Genomic DNA, 18,975 nt, shown 5'->3' on the forward strand with positions numbered 1-18,975 from the left:
GGCACATAACAACAACATTGTCAATTTATATTTTCAATGTTATGCCAAACAGACCTTTAAAAATGATTATTCTATAGCTAGGAGATTGCTTTGCTGTTAGGAATCATATTTGTCATTCCTATTATATGCTTTTATTTTATTTTAACTGGAACTGAAAACACTAAAATATTGCTATAATGAAAATAGAGATTTTCATCACAAATAATTCCATGAGAAATGTTAACAAGAAACTCTAAATAATAGAGCTCTTTTTGTAAACTAACACGCAACCAACCCATGTTTATAGGCAAAGGATCATGTTCTTTACTTTTTTTTTTTTTTTAATCTTTCTGAACTATAATAAATTCAAGTCCTTGTTCTCTTTGGTTTCTCCTACCGTCCTTTCTTGCCATCCTAGAACATTATATTTGGAAGCTGCTGATTTAGAGACTAATTTCATGCAATATACGCTTTTAGTCTATTGAAAGGTAGCAAACAGGTTAAATGCTTTCCTGAATGCTGTGCTCTGCCTGCAAGATTACACCCTTCTTCATGTGTTGCTAGTTAACTTCTATTTCTCTGAAAGTCTCTGTGGTAGCATTTTAGTTCTTCCAGAAAGTCTTCCGTAACACTCTTCTGCTGGGTGAGGTGCCTTTCCTGTGGTCTCCCACATCCCCTGTGCTTGGACAATGACATACTATACTATGCTAATGGGTTTGCTTCTTGCTGTGTCATTGGCCTTCAACCGGTCGGAACACTTCGGGTGTTCCCTGCCATGCTCAGAACCTAACATACTACTTGGCATATACAAGTGCTCAAATATTACTGAATATTTGCTGAATGCACACACTAGTAAGTGAAGGTCGTGAAGGCTTTCAGTCCCTGTGTTAAATAAGATGCCTGCACCTTTAAGTGACTGTCACCATTTACAGTGGTGAACAAATCAAAAGAATAGCTTATAATCATTAGCATATTAGTGAGGCTCTGGCCACAAATTATTTTTTTTAATACATTTTATTGAAATATAATTTATGTACAGTGAAATACACAAATTAAAGTGACATGAGTCAATGCATTTTTTTGGGGAGGAGCAGTGTTCCCTGCCCCCCAACTCCTGGTAACCAATAAAGAAAGTTTCCTTCCATATATAAACCTTTCCTTGACTTTTTACAATAATGAACTAATACTATATTGACTTATTTTACTCAGCATAATGTCCTCCAAGTTCATCCATGTTATGTGGTGTTTTGCAGATTCTACATTATTCTTTAGTGTTGCATTGTATTCCATTGTGTGCATGTACAATAGTTTGGTTATCTGTTATTCTGTTGATGGGCATGTAGGTTGTTTCCATCTTTTTGCTGTTGTAAATAGTGTGGTGATGAATGTGGGTGTGCATATATCTGTTCTTGTCCTGGCTCTCACTTCTTTAGGATATATACCTAGTGCTAGGTCATATGGTATTTCTAATTCCAGCTTTTTAAGGAATCATATGGCCATAAATTCTTACTTAACTGACTTGAACAGAAAAATAGTTGAGTGTGCAGCCATTTGCCAGAGGAGTTTTATTCATTATCACACTTAATCTAGGTTAAGTTTGTTTACAATGCCCCATCCTTACCTCCCTATCAGATCTTTCCATTTCCAGAACATATTGCTCTTCAACTAGCTGACAGTGTCCTCATGTTCCTAAGCCACCAAGGTACCTGTAGTATTCCCCTTTGAGCTGTCTTCCCGAGAAGTAGTCTGTACTTTCAGCAGTCTGTTCAATTAACAATCTGGTGATTTAGGCAAATCACATCTCTGTGCTTCAGTTTCTTCAAGTGAAAAGGGAAAGTGTGGGATCAGATGATCTTGACTTTTTTTTTCTAAAGCCATTCGAGTTACTGGGCTTGGTGGCAAATTGACTATTGGGGAAAGGGTGGACTCAAATTACATGGCCCAGTATTAGGGAGATCGGTAATATCTAAACCAAAGAAGAATAGATACAAACAAGAAGCTTTGGAAAGGTAATGTTAATTTGGTTTTGACAAGTTGATTTTGAGCTGCCCGTAGAAGTAAGCTGAGACTGCAAACTAGAGTTATAGAAAGAGTTTTACAGCTACATATGAATATTTTGAGAGCCTTGTGAGGTATGGAAGACAATGGTACAGAGGAATTGCCTGAAACCTTATAAATGAGATCTGCAAACAATGACTATAGAGTGAGAAGGGAAGAGGGAAAGATGAGGACAGAAGAAGGAAGAAATCCAAGAGACAAGAAGAAAATCAGATCTTCTATCTGGAAACTCTTTCTGCTTTTGACTTCCTGACAAGAAATAAGGGACTATACTATATTATTAAGTGCTACAGAGATGCAGAGGAAAATAGGTACAGGGATAATCAAGATATTTTGGAGATCATTGATATGATCTGTATAGAGGTGTTTCTGTAAACTAGTAGTTGTTGTTGTTATGTCTGACCCGACTCATAGCAACCCCTCCTTGGGTTTCCGAGGTGGTATTACTATGGAAGTAGATTGCCCAACCTTTCTTCCGAGGAGTGGCTTGTGGGTTTGAACCACCAGCCTTCTGGTTAGCAGTCAAGTGCTTTAAGCACTGTGCTACCAGAGCTCCTAAACTGGTAGTAGTAGATACTTATTTCAAGGAATTGTGAGTTGAAACTCAAATCAGGAAGAAATATCAGGTGATGTTTATGAGAAGTTTGATAGTAACAAGGAGAGATAAGAAATGTGTGTTTGAAGAGGTAGAAAATTTAGAAGATTTATTACAAAGAAGAAGAAATATGAGCAATTGAAAAGGCCAAAGAAGGGAACATTGATGAAATATGAGTGGGAAAGCAAAAGAGAGGGAATATAATTTATAAAGACAGCCCTAGAGAAGAACAATCTCCCACAATAGGTGGAGGTGTTAGCTAAGAACAGAAGAGGAATACCTTTCCCTTGAGAAAAGAGGGAGAATGGAGAAGATGGATAAAAATGAAGAAAAAATAGTGAGACAGTCAGGAGAGAATTAGAGGAAATTCATTTAAAATGGCATGATGTTTTCAAGAAGTAGAAGGTGAAGTCATTTGTTGAGAATAAAGAGGCAGAAGAGGTTAGCTCTGGAAGATAATGAAACAAATTTAGAATAGATAGTTGAAGAAATACAATAGACTAGCTATCATAATGAGCACAGGATTGATAAACAGGACTGAATCTCTGGCTGAAGTTGGGATAATTACTTTGTAGTGCAGTTTTTCACCATGATTTTAGATTTGCCCTATGGGAACTAGGCAAAAGACAGTTGGTGGAGGATTTGACAAAGAAGGAGTATGCCAAGGGGGTGACTTCCACAGAAGAAGGGCTATTAAATTATGATGATACATTTGAGGTCTGAAAGCAGAGGTTTGTAGCCAGGGTCATGTTGATCCTCCTGTGGTGACATAAGGAGAATGAGAGAGGCACTTGCTCTGATGAGCAGTGTTGTTTGGGAAAAGCCAGCTTCTCCATAAGGTGCATGCACGGAAGAATTTTACTAAGAAAATTTGAAGATATAGGTGGGCTTGTTCAGGAAAGAATGACAATCCTAGTAGAAGGGCCAAGAATAGTATTATTATTAGTGTGTGGGGAGGGGGGAGGGAGAGAAAGACAGACAGAAAGACAGACAGAAGTTAGGATATGAAGGAGGGAGTTTACATTGAGCATAAATGGGAATGAGAATACAAGAGAAGATATAAAATTATTTATATTATTATATGTAAGAGTGATGGAGGAGAGATATGAGGAGGAAGTAGGCTGAGTTTTGTAGTTGATGTAGAATAAACCAACCCCAAAGTTTGTCACAATGACCTGGGACACAATAAAGACCTAACATTTAGGTGCCTGTTTTTAAACTCCTGGTACTTCTAGTAAAAAGGGCTCCTCTTCAAGTTACTGGAATGAGCTTTTTGCGATATATGTAGAGAAGGATTCATGTCAGAATTTTCAGACATACCTATAAGGATAAAATAGGTCAGGAATAGTCAACTAGAATGGGACTGGTCGAAACCATAAAATCAATCCCATTGTCATTGAGTCAATTCTGACTCATGCCAACCTCATGTGTTACAGAGTAGGACTGCTCCATAGAACTTTGTTCTGAATTTTTTTCTTTAAATTTTATTTAATTTCTTCTTGCTCAGAATATAAACAGCAGAACAGACACCAACTCAACAATTTCTACATGTACAATTTAGTGACATTGATTACATTCTTAGGGTTGTACAACCATTCTCACCCACCCTTTCTAACTTGTTCCTCTCTCATTAACATAAAGTCAATGCCCCCTGAAGTTCCTATCTAATCTTTCTAGTTGTTATTGTTTGGTCCCATATAGATAGCTCTTTAAAGAACATAATGCTCAAGTCAGACCTGTTTTTACTAGTTAAAACTAAACTATTGTTCTATTTTAAGAACAGGGGATATTTTTGTTAAAGTTTTAAAGATTATCTCAAGACAATGGTTTCAGGAGTTAACATAGGGTTTTCTTGGCTGTAACCTTTGTGGAAGCAGATGGTCAGATCTTTCTTCTATGGCATCACAGGGTGAGATTAAACTGTCGACCTTTAAGTTAACAGTCAAGCACAAACAATTCGTACCACCCAGGAACCCTATGTTAATTCTTGGCCTAATTCTACTTCTTGCCAACACAAAACCAATCTGGGGATTGGATCAATCAAATGAAACCATGACCCCTTTCTCTCTGCTTTGAGAAGAGTTCATTGTAGAATATCAAGACTGGAAAGATCTTAGCAATCACTTGTTAAAATTGCTCATTTTATAGATAGGGAACCTGAGGCACAGGTAGGTCAAGGGGCTGACACAAATAAACACAGTTGAGTCTCCTGTGCTATACTCTTTGACTTCACTCCTACTCTCTCATGTTAAAAATCCCATCTCATCTTGGTTCTTCCTATATTCATGACCAAGGCTTAGATGACATTGGCAGCTCCCCGATCAGATAATGACAACAGCTGACATTGTGGAAACTCCCAGAAATCTAGAAGAAATTTAGAGCTTTGAACATTTTTATTCGACTTTGAGATTTTAACTTCAGTATAAAAATGATGTTTTGAAGTGTATGTGTGTGTGTGTGTGCACGTGTGCGTGCACGCGCTTACTTATTCTCCATTTTTTTAAAGGGATTAAAATATCCAGGCATGCCAAGTTTTGAACCAGATGAGCCAGGAAAAATCTTTTTGATGGACCTGAATGAGCAAAACCCAAGGGCACAGGCACTGAAAATCAGTGATGGATTTGACAAAGCATCATTTAATCCACACGGGATCAGTACTTTCATTGACAAAGGTAAAGCCTGAATGCATAAGAATAAGAGGGAAATGAAGGCTATCCAAACCACACATGCCCAACTACTCAACATTTACATAAAAGTAAGGGGATGCTAGTTTATCATAAAGATGTACATTATAACAGGATATATGTTTATACAAACATTTTTAAACATTGTAGTAAAGAAGCAAACTGGTCCTTTGGGCTCCAGATGGTCTCCTCTTTTTTCTCCTGCTCTTCTTCCCTTCGTATTTGACTCCCACAGCCAGCTTGAATACCATTGTCAGAAATTTAACATAAACACTAAGGAGTCTTTGAAAACAATTTTGTGACATTTTAAAAAAACAATAATAATGTAACCAAAGGAAAAATAGATCAATTAAATTTCATCAAAATAAAAAAAAACTTTTGTGCTTTAAAAGGTACCATGAAAAATGAGAAGATAACCCACAAAAATGGGAGACATATTTGCAAATTAAATGTCTTATCAGGGACATGTTAAAGAACTCTTATAACTCAATCCAATTAAAATGCACAAAATACCTAATAGACATTTCTTCAAAAAAGATACAAATGGCCAATGAGCCCATGAAAAAAATGCTCAGCATCATTAGTCAGTAAGGGAATGCAAATCAAAAACATGATTAGATACTACTTCACACCCACTAGGATGATTATAATAAAAAAGGCACACGATAACAAGTGTCGATAAGTATGTGAAAAATTGCAATGCTTATATATTGCTGATAGGCGTGTAATACAGAATAGTGGAAAACAAGCTGATACTTCCTCAAAACATTGAGCATATACTTATCATGTGACCTAATAATTTGACTTCTTGGTATGTACCCAAAGGATTGAAACTGTATCCACATAAAAAAACTGCATGAATGTTCATAGCAACACTATTCATAATAGTCAGAGCGGAAACAACCCAAATGCTCAACAACCAGAAACAAAATATGGTATAGCTGTACAGTGGGATATTATTTCGCAGTAAAAGGAATGAAGTACTGATACATGCTGCAACATGGTTAAACCTTGAAAATACTATGCTACATGAAAAAAGTCAGTCACTAAAGATTACATCTTATATGATACCATTTCTGTGAAGTGTTCACAATAGGCAAATTCATAGAGACAGGAAACAGATGAATGGCTGCCAGGGACTGGGGAAGTAGGGAATGGGGAGTGATGATTAATAGATAAGTTTATTTTTGGGGTGATAAAAATGTTCTGAAACTGGAGAGTAGTTATGGTTGCACAATCATGATACTAAAAACCACTAAATTGTATATTTTAAAAAGGAATTGTGTGGTGTGTTAATTAGACCATAAGAAAGCTATTATTAAAAGAAAACATAGTCATTAGTGTATTATATATGCTTTAAAACAATAATTTCTAATATTTGTTTTGACCTGTTCATATTTCAAAATTCCAGACTAATTTTTAAATATGTATGGATCCTAACAGCTTGTAGAAAAATAAGAGCAGTGAAACCTTTTTGATTGTTACTACATCCAAACTGGAGAACTGAAATTCAGAATTTTTAAAGAAATAGGATTTTTAATTCTCCAAGTACATACTGAAGTTACAAAGTACTATTAAGTGTAAATCTGATTTTAATGAATGGAACAGAATGATTAATAATTACTTCTATCCACTTATCCAGGAGCTCTGGTAGCATAGTGCCTAAGGCACTTGCCTGCTAACCAGACGGCTGGCGGTTCAAACCCACCAGCCACTCCTCGGAAGGAAGGTTGGGCAATCCCACTTCCGTAGTGATACTGCCTCGGAAACCCAAGGAGGGGTCGCTATGAGTCTGGGCCGACTCGACGGCAAACAACAACAACAACAACAATCCACTTATCCACTTATCCACTTATCCAGGAGCTCTGGTAGCATAGTGCCTAAGGCACTTGACTGCTAACCAGAAGGCTGGAGGTTCAAATCCACCAGCCACTCCTCGGAAGGAAGGTTGGGCAATCTACTTCCGTAGTGATACTGCCTCGTCAACCCAAGGAGGGGTTGCTATGAGTCAGGTCTGACTCGATGGCACATAACAACAACAAACAGCCACTTATCTAGCAGATCTTTGTTCATTTCCCTTGGTCTACACCAATACAGACTTGTTCAATTATAAATAAATGGATTGCTTTAAAAAAAAAACCAAAAACTGCTCTATTAAGTAGGGTGAATATTATCCTGAAATCTTATATGTACTATTTATTTGCTTAGTAAGCTCTGCTTTAAAAGATAATTATACCTAACTAGTGTGTATTGCGTTATAGTTTACAAAGCACTTTCATATATGATAGTTTATTTATTGCTTAAAATAAAACCCTGGGGACCAACCTTGACACCTCCCTTCTCCCCTGACTTATTCATTCAACTTGTCACAAAGTTCTGTCCAATCTACCTGTCAAATCTCTACTTCTCCTATTTTCACTGCCACCATCCCTGTCCAAGCCCCTAATATGTCTCCCCTGGATTCTTCAGTGGTCCCTCAAATGCTCTCCCCATCTTCGTCTTATATCACGTCAGTCCATTTTAATAGCCACAGTAATTTTGTTGCAAATTTGATCATGTTACTCTCTTCCTGTTACTCTGAGGATCAATCCCAAATCTCTAGAATGGTCTGGGGTTGTGGGTTCTACCCCTCCTTTCTATTTCTGTGCTGTCTTTGCAGCCTCCCTGGATGCCACTGTCCCCCTGGAACTCTGGATCAGCCACACTGGATTTCTTTCAGCTTTGTAAAATGCTTTAAGCCCTCAGGCCCTTTGTATTTATCTGCTGTTTTCTCTGCCTGCAATGTCTTTTCAGCACTGCTAGCTTACCCTTTCTCATCATTTAGGCATCTACTTAAAGACTGCCTTCTCAGAGAAGCTCTTGCACCATCTTGTTCCACGTTATGTACCTTGGATTTCTCCTTCTAGCACTCATCAAAACAGTAATTAATGTTTTTAGTTGTTAGAAGATATCAACGTTCTTTCCAACTCCTGCTATTGGCCTATGGCAAGCTCCTTCTCATTTTCAGATCCAAGCTTAACTGTCACTCTTAAAGTTGGTGACACTCTATAAAGAAGTTATTTCCCCACTTCAGTATTCTTTGTTTTCAGTTTTTTGCTAATTATTTCTCCACTGCTTTCCACTCTGGGTTATAAGCACCATAAAAGTGTATGTGACGCATTCATTTCCAGATGCCCAGAATCTAGAACAGTAACTGATGCACAGTAGGTGCCTCATAAACTTGTATTAAATGAACATATGAATGAAGCCCAAGATTCAGGCAGAGCAGATGTTAATACGCCACTTCATAGACGGGGAAAACGGGGTTTAGGGAAATACATTGAAGTGGAGTTTCATTTCTCTAGTTAGTTAATAGCAGATCCAGAACTAGAACCCGCGTGGTCTTGCTTTTTGTCCTGTCCCCTTTCCAGGAGCAGTATTGGATTTCTAGCTTCATTTCAATACTTTGAACGTCCCCACTTTCTTGCTTGACACCCTACTAGACACCCTACTTGCTTTATTTGAGAGGGCATAATGAGTGATCACATAAACCTGGAGCCATTTCACTGCATGAGATAGTGGAGTTTTTAGTTTAATATTTACTTGTTTGTTTTTGGTTTTGTTTTACTGAGATGAGACTAGTTTGCAGATTGAACCCTAGGCATATATAATAAGGCTTTCAGAAGTTAGATATATTGTGATTGACAGCTTATTTTCTTAGTCACCTTCCTTTGTTGTATATCTAATTCATAAGAGAAAAACATTACATCTGGAAATTGAGTAAGAATGAGGAGATAGAGAACAAAAGTATTCTTAGCAGCATCTGAGAAGAAAAGAGGGACCAGTGGAGACATAGGAGTTCAAGGCAGAAAATTAGGGCAGCACTTATGATTCAGTCCATGTGCAGCAAGACTACCTGGCTGAGGTGTGTCTGAGGTCCAGACCAGGCACTGCTTGCCAAGCTCAGGGCCCTGGCACAAAGCTAAATCAAACAGAGGAAAGATTCATCTAAAGAAAACACCTTTTCCTAATTTGTGTAATGGTGCCCTGTGTGTTTCAGGGGACTACTCTCTCTATCTTAGGGCTTGGGCTTGCTCCATCACATGCTTGGAAACTGTGCTAAGGATAGGAATAAGAAAGAAGAATGCAGATCAAGTCCTATAGTGGGCCGGTAGAGCCATTCCCTGTAAAACTCCAGAGATCATTCCTACTTAGAGCACCTATTACCTCAGAAAATAGCTCTGTGAGAAGCCAGGTTACTATTCTCAATGCCATTCACATTCCAACACAAAAACAGGTGCACATTCTTGAGGCTGATAATACCTGGAATTGGCTAGTTTGTGTTCTCTTGCATTCATATTTTCATTTCATATCCCTTAGGTTCACTAAATGTTATTGCAGCCTCAGGTAGTTGACTTTTGTCAGAAGTCCATTCGCTCGCTGGCATATGTTGCTTATTTTAAGCTATTTACACAGCCCTTACGTATCTGAGCTTGTGTTGCAATATAGACAATTCTCACACACAAAAATAACTCTCAGCAAATTTTTGTTTGCTTGCACCCACTTCTTTTGTTGAAGGGCCACCCTGGGAAACCACATCTGTACTTAAGCACCATTCATTGTAGAGGGAGTTTGCAGGTGAGTCTGAAGAGACCATTGGACTTGACTCTGCCACTTGGTGGTATGAAATTGCTGAGGCGGTCACTACCCTCCTGAGCTTTAATTTCCTCGATAAAAGGAGGGTTCTAGAATTTCCTTAGCTTATCTAATAGGTGGTTTATGAGGATCAAATGAAAGATGTTTGAGAAAAATCCTTGGAAATGGCAAAGTTCTACACCAAGTTAAATAATGGTGTTGCAATAGAAGTAAACATAAATGTGTTCCTTCTTTTCATTTCAGACCATACTGTGTATCTTTATGTAGTGAATCATCCCCACATGATGTCCACAGTGGAGATATTTAAATTTGAGGAACAACAGCATTCTCTTGTACACCTGAAAACTATAAAACACGAACTTCTCCAAAGGTATGGAATTAAAGTATTTTACACTTCTATTTATTTTGCACCTCTGCTGTGTGCTTTGTTTTCTTGGTTTCAGCAGGCATTCTTAAACTTTTGTTTAGTAACACTTTTTTCTAAAGATTTCTAAAGGTTCCCATGGTAACATGGCCCAGCACCTTACTAGAAATTGCTGTATTCAGTATTGAATATCTTTATATTCTCCAACATTTTAATCCTATAAAGGTGCCCAATTAGATTCCCCATTCTAATTCCATCCTCTTTACCACAGCAACTCAATATTCTCTCTTAAACACCTACACCCTTTTCAAGTTGTCCTAGTAGGATGTATTGTGAGGGCTTCATCCACTGGGTGCTATAACCAACTTCCAGATGGGCCATTTCATTGTTCACTTAGAGCTTTAAAGTAGACTTTGAAAAAAGTTATAAAAATTCACACATATTAAGCATTGACTGTGGGCCAGGCTAAGGCATTTCTCTGCTAACCAAAGAGTTAGGTGTTTGAGCCCACCAGCCACTCTGTGGAAGAAAGATGAGGCAGCCTGTTTCCTTATAAAGGTTTACAGACTTGGAAACCCAATGGGGGTCACTATGAGTCAGAATTGATTTAGTGGCACCGAGTTCGGCTTTGGTTTTAATGGGCTAGGCACTAAGCCAAAAACACTTAATTTAATTCTCACAACAGCCTATGGTAATAGACATGAGTAAACTGAGACTAAAGAAGTTCTGTGTTAAGTAATTTGCCCAAGTTACACAATTATAAGTGGCAGAATCAAAGTGTAAAACTAGATCTATCTGAATGAAAATTGAGGTTCTTTGTTTCAGTGATGAACATCTTTCTTATTGTGTTCAGAAAAATAATTTTTTAGTGAATAAGCTGTCTGTTTCAAGGCTGGAACAAACAATGAAGAATTTGTGTTTTACAAAATGGGCTCAATACTGAAAGGTAGAATCTCAAATGGTGGAGCTTGACCTTTCCACAGGAAGGGAATATAGGATAGAAATATAGGAAAAATAGCTGACTCCCACTTTTGTTCTCTTTCTAAACATCACTAATGGATTCACCTCCATAGAATTTGGGGACAACAAGAGGAGAGGGCAGATGTCAGAGAAGTTGAAGTTATTGAACTCCTCCTGTGGTGCATTGTGCTGGATCTGGGACCACAGTGAAGACCAGGATGCTTGTGAAACTGTGGATAAGAAAAACTAATGTTGTCTCAATTTCCTCAATAAAATAGGGATTCTCTTAGTGATTGACTTACCTAACTGGTAGATTGTGAGGATCAAATGCAATAAGGTATGACCTCACAAAAACAGAGTTCCCCAGAAAGCACAACCTAAGGGAAAACCTAGTATGATGTTACCTGATTAGGGAGTCCAGTCCTGTTGTTGTTGTTGTTGTGTGCCGCCGAGTTGGCCCCGACTCATAGCGACCCCTCCTTGGGTTTCCGAGGCAGTATCACTATGGAAGTAGGATGGCCCAACCTTCCTTCTGAGGAGTGGCTGGTGGGTTTGAACCGCCAGCCTTCTGGTTAGCAGGCAAGTGCTTTAGCCACTATGCTACCAGAGCTCCTGAGTCCAGTCCTAGGAAGCAGAAATGAGAGACCAGCCTGAGGCAGGGAAGGGAAAGAGCCCATAGCAAATCCATCATCAAATCAGTCATTTCTTAGTGCACTGATTGCTTGAAATCACAGGATTGTCCTCTAATAAGCAATATAACCCTCATTTCAGGACAATCTGACCAAGATATGAAAGAGAGAAGAATATATACATTGGCTGTATCTCCCATTAGTCAAAGATTTACCTCAAGGGCCATTAACTCAAGGGGCCCCCTGCAATCCTTGCATTCTTGGTCGTGCAAGTGCAAATCACATCTTGTGGCATCCTAAGCTTAGATGTCAACAGGGAAAACTGGAGGTGGAAGTAAGAGGTTCACATCAAGCTAGAGGTAAGATACTGTCAAGTTGCATCTGTGGGAAGTCTGTCAGATCTCATAACAGACAGTGATTTGAAAAGGTGTTCAAGAGATGCATGGATACTGGATACACACATTGATTAAACAATGACAGAGAGCAGAACTGTGAGCTATTGGAACCAATTCTGAGGGAATGTCACATCATCTAGGGTGCTCAAGAAATGCCTGGATACACGTATTGACTAAGCAAACACAAGGGAGCAGAGCAGCAAGCTGCTGGAACCAATTGTGAGAGAATTTGACTTCATCTAGGGTTCCAGGGAATACTTTTTGGAGGGAGGCACATTTAATCTGAGCTACCTGAGTAGCTCACTGATCTTGGGAAAGTCGCTGTACCACAAAATCTCAAAGTGTTTGTTTATCCAACTTTTTCTTTACTAAAATTTAAGCTAAAAATGCTTAATCCTTTTTTACTGTGGTAGTGGTGAAATGCATATAGCAAAACGTTTATCATTCCAACCATTTTTATGTGTAAAATTCAATGGCATTCATTATGTTGCACAACCATTGTTGTAGTTATGTGCCGCCGAGTCAGACCTGACTCATAGCGACCCCTCCTTGGGTTTCTGAGGCAGTATCACCACAGAAGTAGATTGCCCCATCTTCCTTCTGAGGAGTGGCTGGTGGGTTTGAACCGCCAGCCTTCTGGTTAGCAGTCAGATGTCTTAGGCACTATGCTACCAGAGCTCTCGTGCAACCATTATCACTATTCATTTCTTAATTTTTCATCATCCTTTACTGAAACTCAGTACTCTTTAAGTAATACCTCCCATTTACTTCTTGTTTAATCCTTTTTTAATGTTTCCAAGTCATCACTTTTTTTTCCCCCAAAATTGAAATGACTGTTGTTTCTTACTGGTTGTAACAGTAAGACTGGCTTACTTTAAAAACTTTAATGGTATTGAGGAACATAAATAAGAAAGAATATTACCCATCTACTCAAAGAAAATGTAATGGTCAGGATGGATGGATAGGGATATAGTACAATAACAGAAAAGAAAAAGCTCTAACATCTTAGTGGCTCAAACCATGAAGTTTTATTTTATTTTTGTTGCATTGTATTTTCTCATTTATGCTACATATGCAACATGGGTGATTCAGAGTCTCAATTCCATATTTTCTGCACATAGGGTCCTCGGAGGATGGCACCCTGTATTATTATTATAATAATTATTGCTGGATACTGTGGCAGAGTGAGGGAAACATGGTGGCTTATAGTCTGGATCTTAAAGTGTTCCATCTGAAAGCTGCACATCTCCCTTAATTTCACTGGCCAGAGCATGGTTATGCCTAACTTCAAGAGGACAGAGAAGTATAATTCCAAAATAAAAAAGAGAACCAGAAACAGAAATATTGGTGAACTGCACTATGAACACACAGATAACCACTATCAGCATTTAAAAATCAACATATTTTGTAGTTTGTGGTTTATTTGTATTTTTACTTATGTTTTTGTTCACTGCAGTGGAAGGGATGAGTAATAAACATTTAAAAGAAAATCTATCAGGACAATGCAAAATCATGCATTTTCTCTAAAATTATTTAATTCCTGTTATTTAATTGTTGTTAGGCACCATGGAGTCAGTTACAACTCATGGCACCCCTACAAACAGCAGAACAAAGCACTGTCCAATCGTTCACCATCCTCACAGTCATTGTAGTTTGAGCTCATTGGTGCGGTCTCTGTGTCAATCCGTCCTTTTGAGGGGCTTCCTCTTTTTTACTGACTTTCTACTTTACCACATTCCTACTAACTTATGTACAATTTTTCAAACTGATGAACAGATTGGTCTTTATAGAAATGTAGTGATTTTTCACAAATGATCAGGATACTTCTATACTTAATGGATTATTTTGTTTTCCTTTTCTTTCTTTATTTTTCCACATTAGTGTGAATGACATTGTGGTGCTTGGACCAGAACAGTTCTATGCCACCAGAGACCACTATTTTACCAACTTATTCTTGTCACTATTAGAGATGGTGTTGGATCTTCAGTGGTCTTACGTTCTTTTCTACAGTCCACAAGAAGTAAAAGTGGTAGCCAAAGGATTTAGTTCTGCCAATGGAATCACAGTCTCACTAGACAATCAGTAAGCTCTCTTGGAATTTTCCACCTTTTACCTTTGGCCACTGACATTCTAATAGACTTCTTCCCTAGAGAAATGGTTTCCTTCTTAGCCTTAAGTAGTTAGTGTATGTGGTGGAGGGAATAGGTTCAGCCAGGGTTCACACTAAATGTATCATATTAAGCAAACCATTTGGCTTCTTATCCTTCAGTTTTCCCACAATAAAATGAGAGATTTGGACCTAAATTCCTTGTTCCAAATTCTTGCTTCACTATAGGAACATATTTACTTAGCACAATGAAGAGGAAAACAAATATGTGATACCTTGATCCTTATCATGAGACTAAAAGGTATTTAACCCCTTATACTAAGTTCAATTAACCAAAAGCTCTTAGAAAAGGAAGTCCAACTTAGATTAGACATGTGAGTGAGTAGTTGCAGACTTGTTGATCTCCTGTCTCTGAATACTCTGTGAGGAAGCACTCTTTATTTTATGCAGCAGGAGATTTTATGAGAAAATACTCTTTTCAATTGTTTAAAAATAGAAGATGAAAAAAAAGTACATGAATATTAACATGTAAATTTGAAATAATGAACAGAGATGCTCCCTGTAGAAAACAACTTTTAAGTATGCTTCCTTTTAAAAAATGGTAATGACTGAGCTTCATGATCATCTGATACTTCTTTTCAAGCACTTGGGTTTGAACATATAGACCTCCCTTCACCTTCAAAAACTAAATTGTGACTCGCAAGTAATGAGATTGAGCCTATATGTCATCTAAAAACACCAATTGTATTACTTTCTAGTCATATATTATATTCAAAGACTATTTAAAACATTTTAAGAATATTAAAAATAGCACTCCATTATCTTCTCTTACTGTGCTTTAGAAAGGCTTTGCAGTGGTACTTTGAACTACTGTGAATTTTTATGCCTCTTCTCCAAAATAAAAGTTAATGTCATCTCTCATTACTACATGTTTAAATGAAAATATTGTTCACTTCAAAGGTATGTCTTTGTAGCTGACGTAGCAGCTAAGAACATTCATGTAATGAAAAGAGATGACAACTGGAATTTAACTCAACAGAAGGTAAAAGCTCCCTGACTTGTTCATACAACATGGCCTCTTACTTGACCTCAGAATGTGCTTCTTCAATGAAGGAAACATGATGATTTGAGAGGAATGTTAGTGAGATTGTGCTTGCACTTCCAACATGCCCATGAACAATAGCAATTTCAGAAGCAAAAAGGTGGTGGTGGGAGGGAAGGGGGGTTCGGAAGGAAGTTGAGACAATGTCTTCACTACTTCTTCTTTTTTGGAAGGTGCTACAGTTGGACGCCTTAGTGGATAACTTAACTGTCGATCCTGCCACAGGAGATGTTTTAGCAGGATGCCATCCTAATGCCATGAAGCTGCTGATCTATAACCCTAAGGATCCACCAGGGTCCAAAGTGAGTTCCTGGATTTCTCTCAGCTCACAGGCAAACTTGCAAGGGCAAAAAAAAAAAAAAAAAAAAAAATTGTGGAGGTAACAGGAGAATTTAAGCAGGTCATATGTGATGTTCGGAACTGAACAAATCTATATATGGAAAGACTAAAGATTTTGGTGTGGTAGGGAGATATGGCTCATTAACTCTTTAAGGCCATCAGTAATGTCAATGGGTGCCAGAGATCATGCTTCTTCATTAAAAGGGTTTAACTTGTTATTAGCAGTTACGAGAAAACATAAGCCTGATTATTCATGCTGACCTACATTGCCATATCATATTTCCACTCAGGATGTAGGCTCCAATCAGGCTCAGTAGTTAAGCAAAAGGAGCGTCATATATGGAACTGTCTTCTTCCACCCAACCTGACATGAAGTTCAGATAATAGGATTTAACTGATTGTAGTCTCAAAACAAAATTAGTTTTTGCCTGCAAACCCTAAGATACATGATGCTGTTAGTGAATGTCTCATTTTAAAAGTGTTGTCTGTATGTGTTATTTAAAAATATCTCTTCTAAAACAATAGCATAAACCATTGAATTTTCTATGACATTGAGTTTAAGAAGAAAAGCTATAATGAATTTAAATATAGATATTATTTCTTGGCATATATGCTTTGAGAAGTTTATTCACAAAAATTTACTTAGCACCTATAATATATCAGGATTGTTCTAAGGCTTAGGGTATATCAGAAAACAAAACCAGAGATTCCTGCTCTTAAGGAGGAGGAAGAGATGATGAACAATAAACATAAGAAACAAGTAAGTTATATATTATGTTTGAAGGTAGTGAGTTCTATGGAAAAAAACAATAGAGCAGAGTCATGGATAGGCAGCTCCTCTGATTAAACCCAGTGATCAGTGTAACCTCATTGAGAAGGTAAAATTTGAAGAAATGATAATGTTTGAACCCAAGTTTCAGGAGTTGAGAACTGAGAATCAGGAACGGAACATGTACTTACTTCTGCTTCTAATATTGCTGTTCTTCAGTTAATAAAATAAGACTTTTATTGACATAACATTCACAGCTTCCAAAAAACAACACTACAAAACATCAAAAAAAAAAAAAACAGAAGTCCAGCCTGAGCCTAGAGTCAAAAAAATTGCTACCCTGAGCTAGGAAGCTACCCTTATCTCAGAAAAATGCCCTAAGAATCCATTGATAAACTTTTCCCCAAGATATATAACTATAATGTTTGTCGTTGTTGCTGTTGTTACTTGCTGTGGAGTCAATCCACATCACCTGTGACCCCATGTGAACAGAGTAGAACTGCTTCGTAGGGTTTTCAAGGCTGTAACCTTTCAGAGACAGAGCACCAAACCTTACTTTCAAGGCACCTTTGGGTGGATTTGAATTGTCAGCCTTTCAGTTAGTAGTCCAGGGACTCCTTATGTCTGCTTTAAGGGAATGAAGGTATGATCCATAGAATGACTTGAAAATTAATTGTGTAGGGTCCTTTATATATATATATATATTTTTTCAAGTTTAATCATTTGTGTATTTTAGATAAGACTTCTTTTCAAAATCACTAGTGCCCTTCTCTCTAGATGTTTTCCATACAAAGATCTAAATCTGAATACTTTTAGGGTAAGAAATCTGAAATCAACATGTAGAATCTTCCTAAAGACAAAACAAAACAAAACAAAACAAAAAACTCCACAAACTAAAACTCTAATGTAATAAGAGAAGATGACTATACGGACTGATGAATTTCCAGCTGCTTTTTTTTTAAATTCCTATTTTGTTTTGTTTAAGGGAGCTTCATCCAGGCTGTTCAGAAGCCTGAGCTCTTATATATTACTGGTCAGCAAAGTAAAGTGTTCATGCTGGGGATCAATAATAACCCTGGCAGTGATGTGTCAGACTAAATTCCAAAGTACTCATTCTTTAAACTTCTTGGCCACTCTCTGGATGTGACCCCCACCTTCTGTGGTGACTGTCATTCCACTGATTACCTACTTGGGTTGACTGGCTATTTGGGTGTCCCTTTGTTAATTTTCTCTTGCATTTCCCTCTCCATGCTGTGTGCTCAGTCAAAGGCAAGAACTTTCTACAGGAGGACAATGGTCTGTTTAAGAATTAGATAAGGATATCCACTGGCTGTTACCTTCTTCTATAGGAAATGTCTGAACTATCAAAATTGCATAAGTCATCTGCTGGGGAATTGGGCTAATGTCAGATAACCAATCTGGTTTAGTTGCTAGATACCATTAGGACATTCGTACTTTAATGAGAAGAAGACAAAACTATTGAAGATACACTGATTTTAACATACTTATCTCTGAAAAACATATACATCCTGAAATATTTGGGAAGGAAACCATCACTGAATGGCTATGTGTTCCCACTGTACACTGACTAATGTTTTCTCTTGGCAGGTATTCCGCATCCAGGATATTCTGTCCAAGAAGCCCAGGGTGAGCACACTGTATGCCAATAATGGCTCTGTGCTGCAGGGCAGCACCGTGGCTACCATTTATAACAAGAAACTTCTCATTGGCACCATATTTCACAGAGCTCTATACTGTGAACTCTAGACTCCAGATGTTCAAACACAAACAAAACAAACAACTTACATGTCTGGTAAAAGTGTATGGAAAATTGGAACATAATTAAATAACAGACACCAACAAACATGTGTGGATTTTTTTTCTTAATGGTTAGAAGTAAAGGAACACTCACACACATAAAAAAACCAAACTTATTGCCATTGAGTCAGTTCTGACTCCTAGCACCCCCCTTTGTGTTTCCGAGGTGGTATCTCTGTGGAAGTAGATTGCCTAGTCTTCCTTCCAAGGAGTAGCTGGTGGGTTTGAACTGCCAGCCTTCTGGTTAGCAGTCAAATGCCTTATGCACTACACCATCAGAGCTCCCAAGGAACACAAAGAGGCTACATAATATCTACCAAATTGCAAGTCAAGTTAGTGACAGTTCAACCAGAGCCAGACTTCTCAATTTTTGTCTAGTACTCCTATAAAATGTGTGGTCTCTAGTGAGCAGTGTCTCAAGATCCATCTGGAGCCCTTTGGTAACTGTATCAGCAAAATAACCATGTACAGCCCTGATATTCTGAGCCTCCTGTAGTCCAGATCAGGGGGGATCCTAATGTTCAATTATCTACAGTTCCCT

General features: G+C 37.9%; 1 protein-coding gene across 1 annotated transcript in view; it reads left to right on the forward strand.

The window, feature by feature from the left end:
• The window catches only part of PON3 (paraoxonase 3), a 30,375-nt gene extending 11,992 nt beyond the window's left edge, over positions 1 to 18,383 (forward strand). Inside the window, exons 4-9 of the mRNA XM_042780805.1 lie at positions 5,139 to 5,304; positions 10,195 to 10,321; positions 14,181 to 14,381; positions 15,367 to 15,448; positions 15,682 to 15,810; positions 18,225 to 18,383. Coding sequence (XP_042636739.1) covers positions 5,139 to 5,304; positions 10,195 to 10,321; positions 14,181 to 14,381; positions 15,367 to 15,448; positions 15,682 to 15,810; positions 18,225 to 18,383 — 864 coding nt within the window. The remainder of the gene's footprint in view (positions 1 to 5,138; positions 5,305 to 10,194; positions 10,322 to 14,180; positions 14,382 to 15,366; positions 15,449 to 15,681; positions 15,811 to 18,224) is intronic.
• The last annotated feature ends 592 nt before the right edge of the window (positions 18,384 to 18,975 follow it).

The sequence above is a fragment of the Orycteropus afer genome, unplaced genomic scaffold, assembly GCF_000298275.1.
Source record: "Orycteropus afer afer isolate SDZICR_OR568_19922 unplaced genomic scaffold, OryAfe1.0 scaffold00063, whole genome shotgun sequence".
Classification (NCBI taxonomy): Eukaryota; Metazoa; Chordata; class Mammalia; order Tubulidentata; family Orycteropodidae; genus Orycteropus; species Orycteropus afer.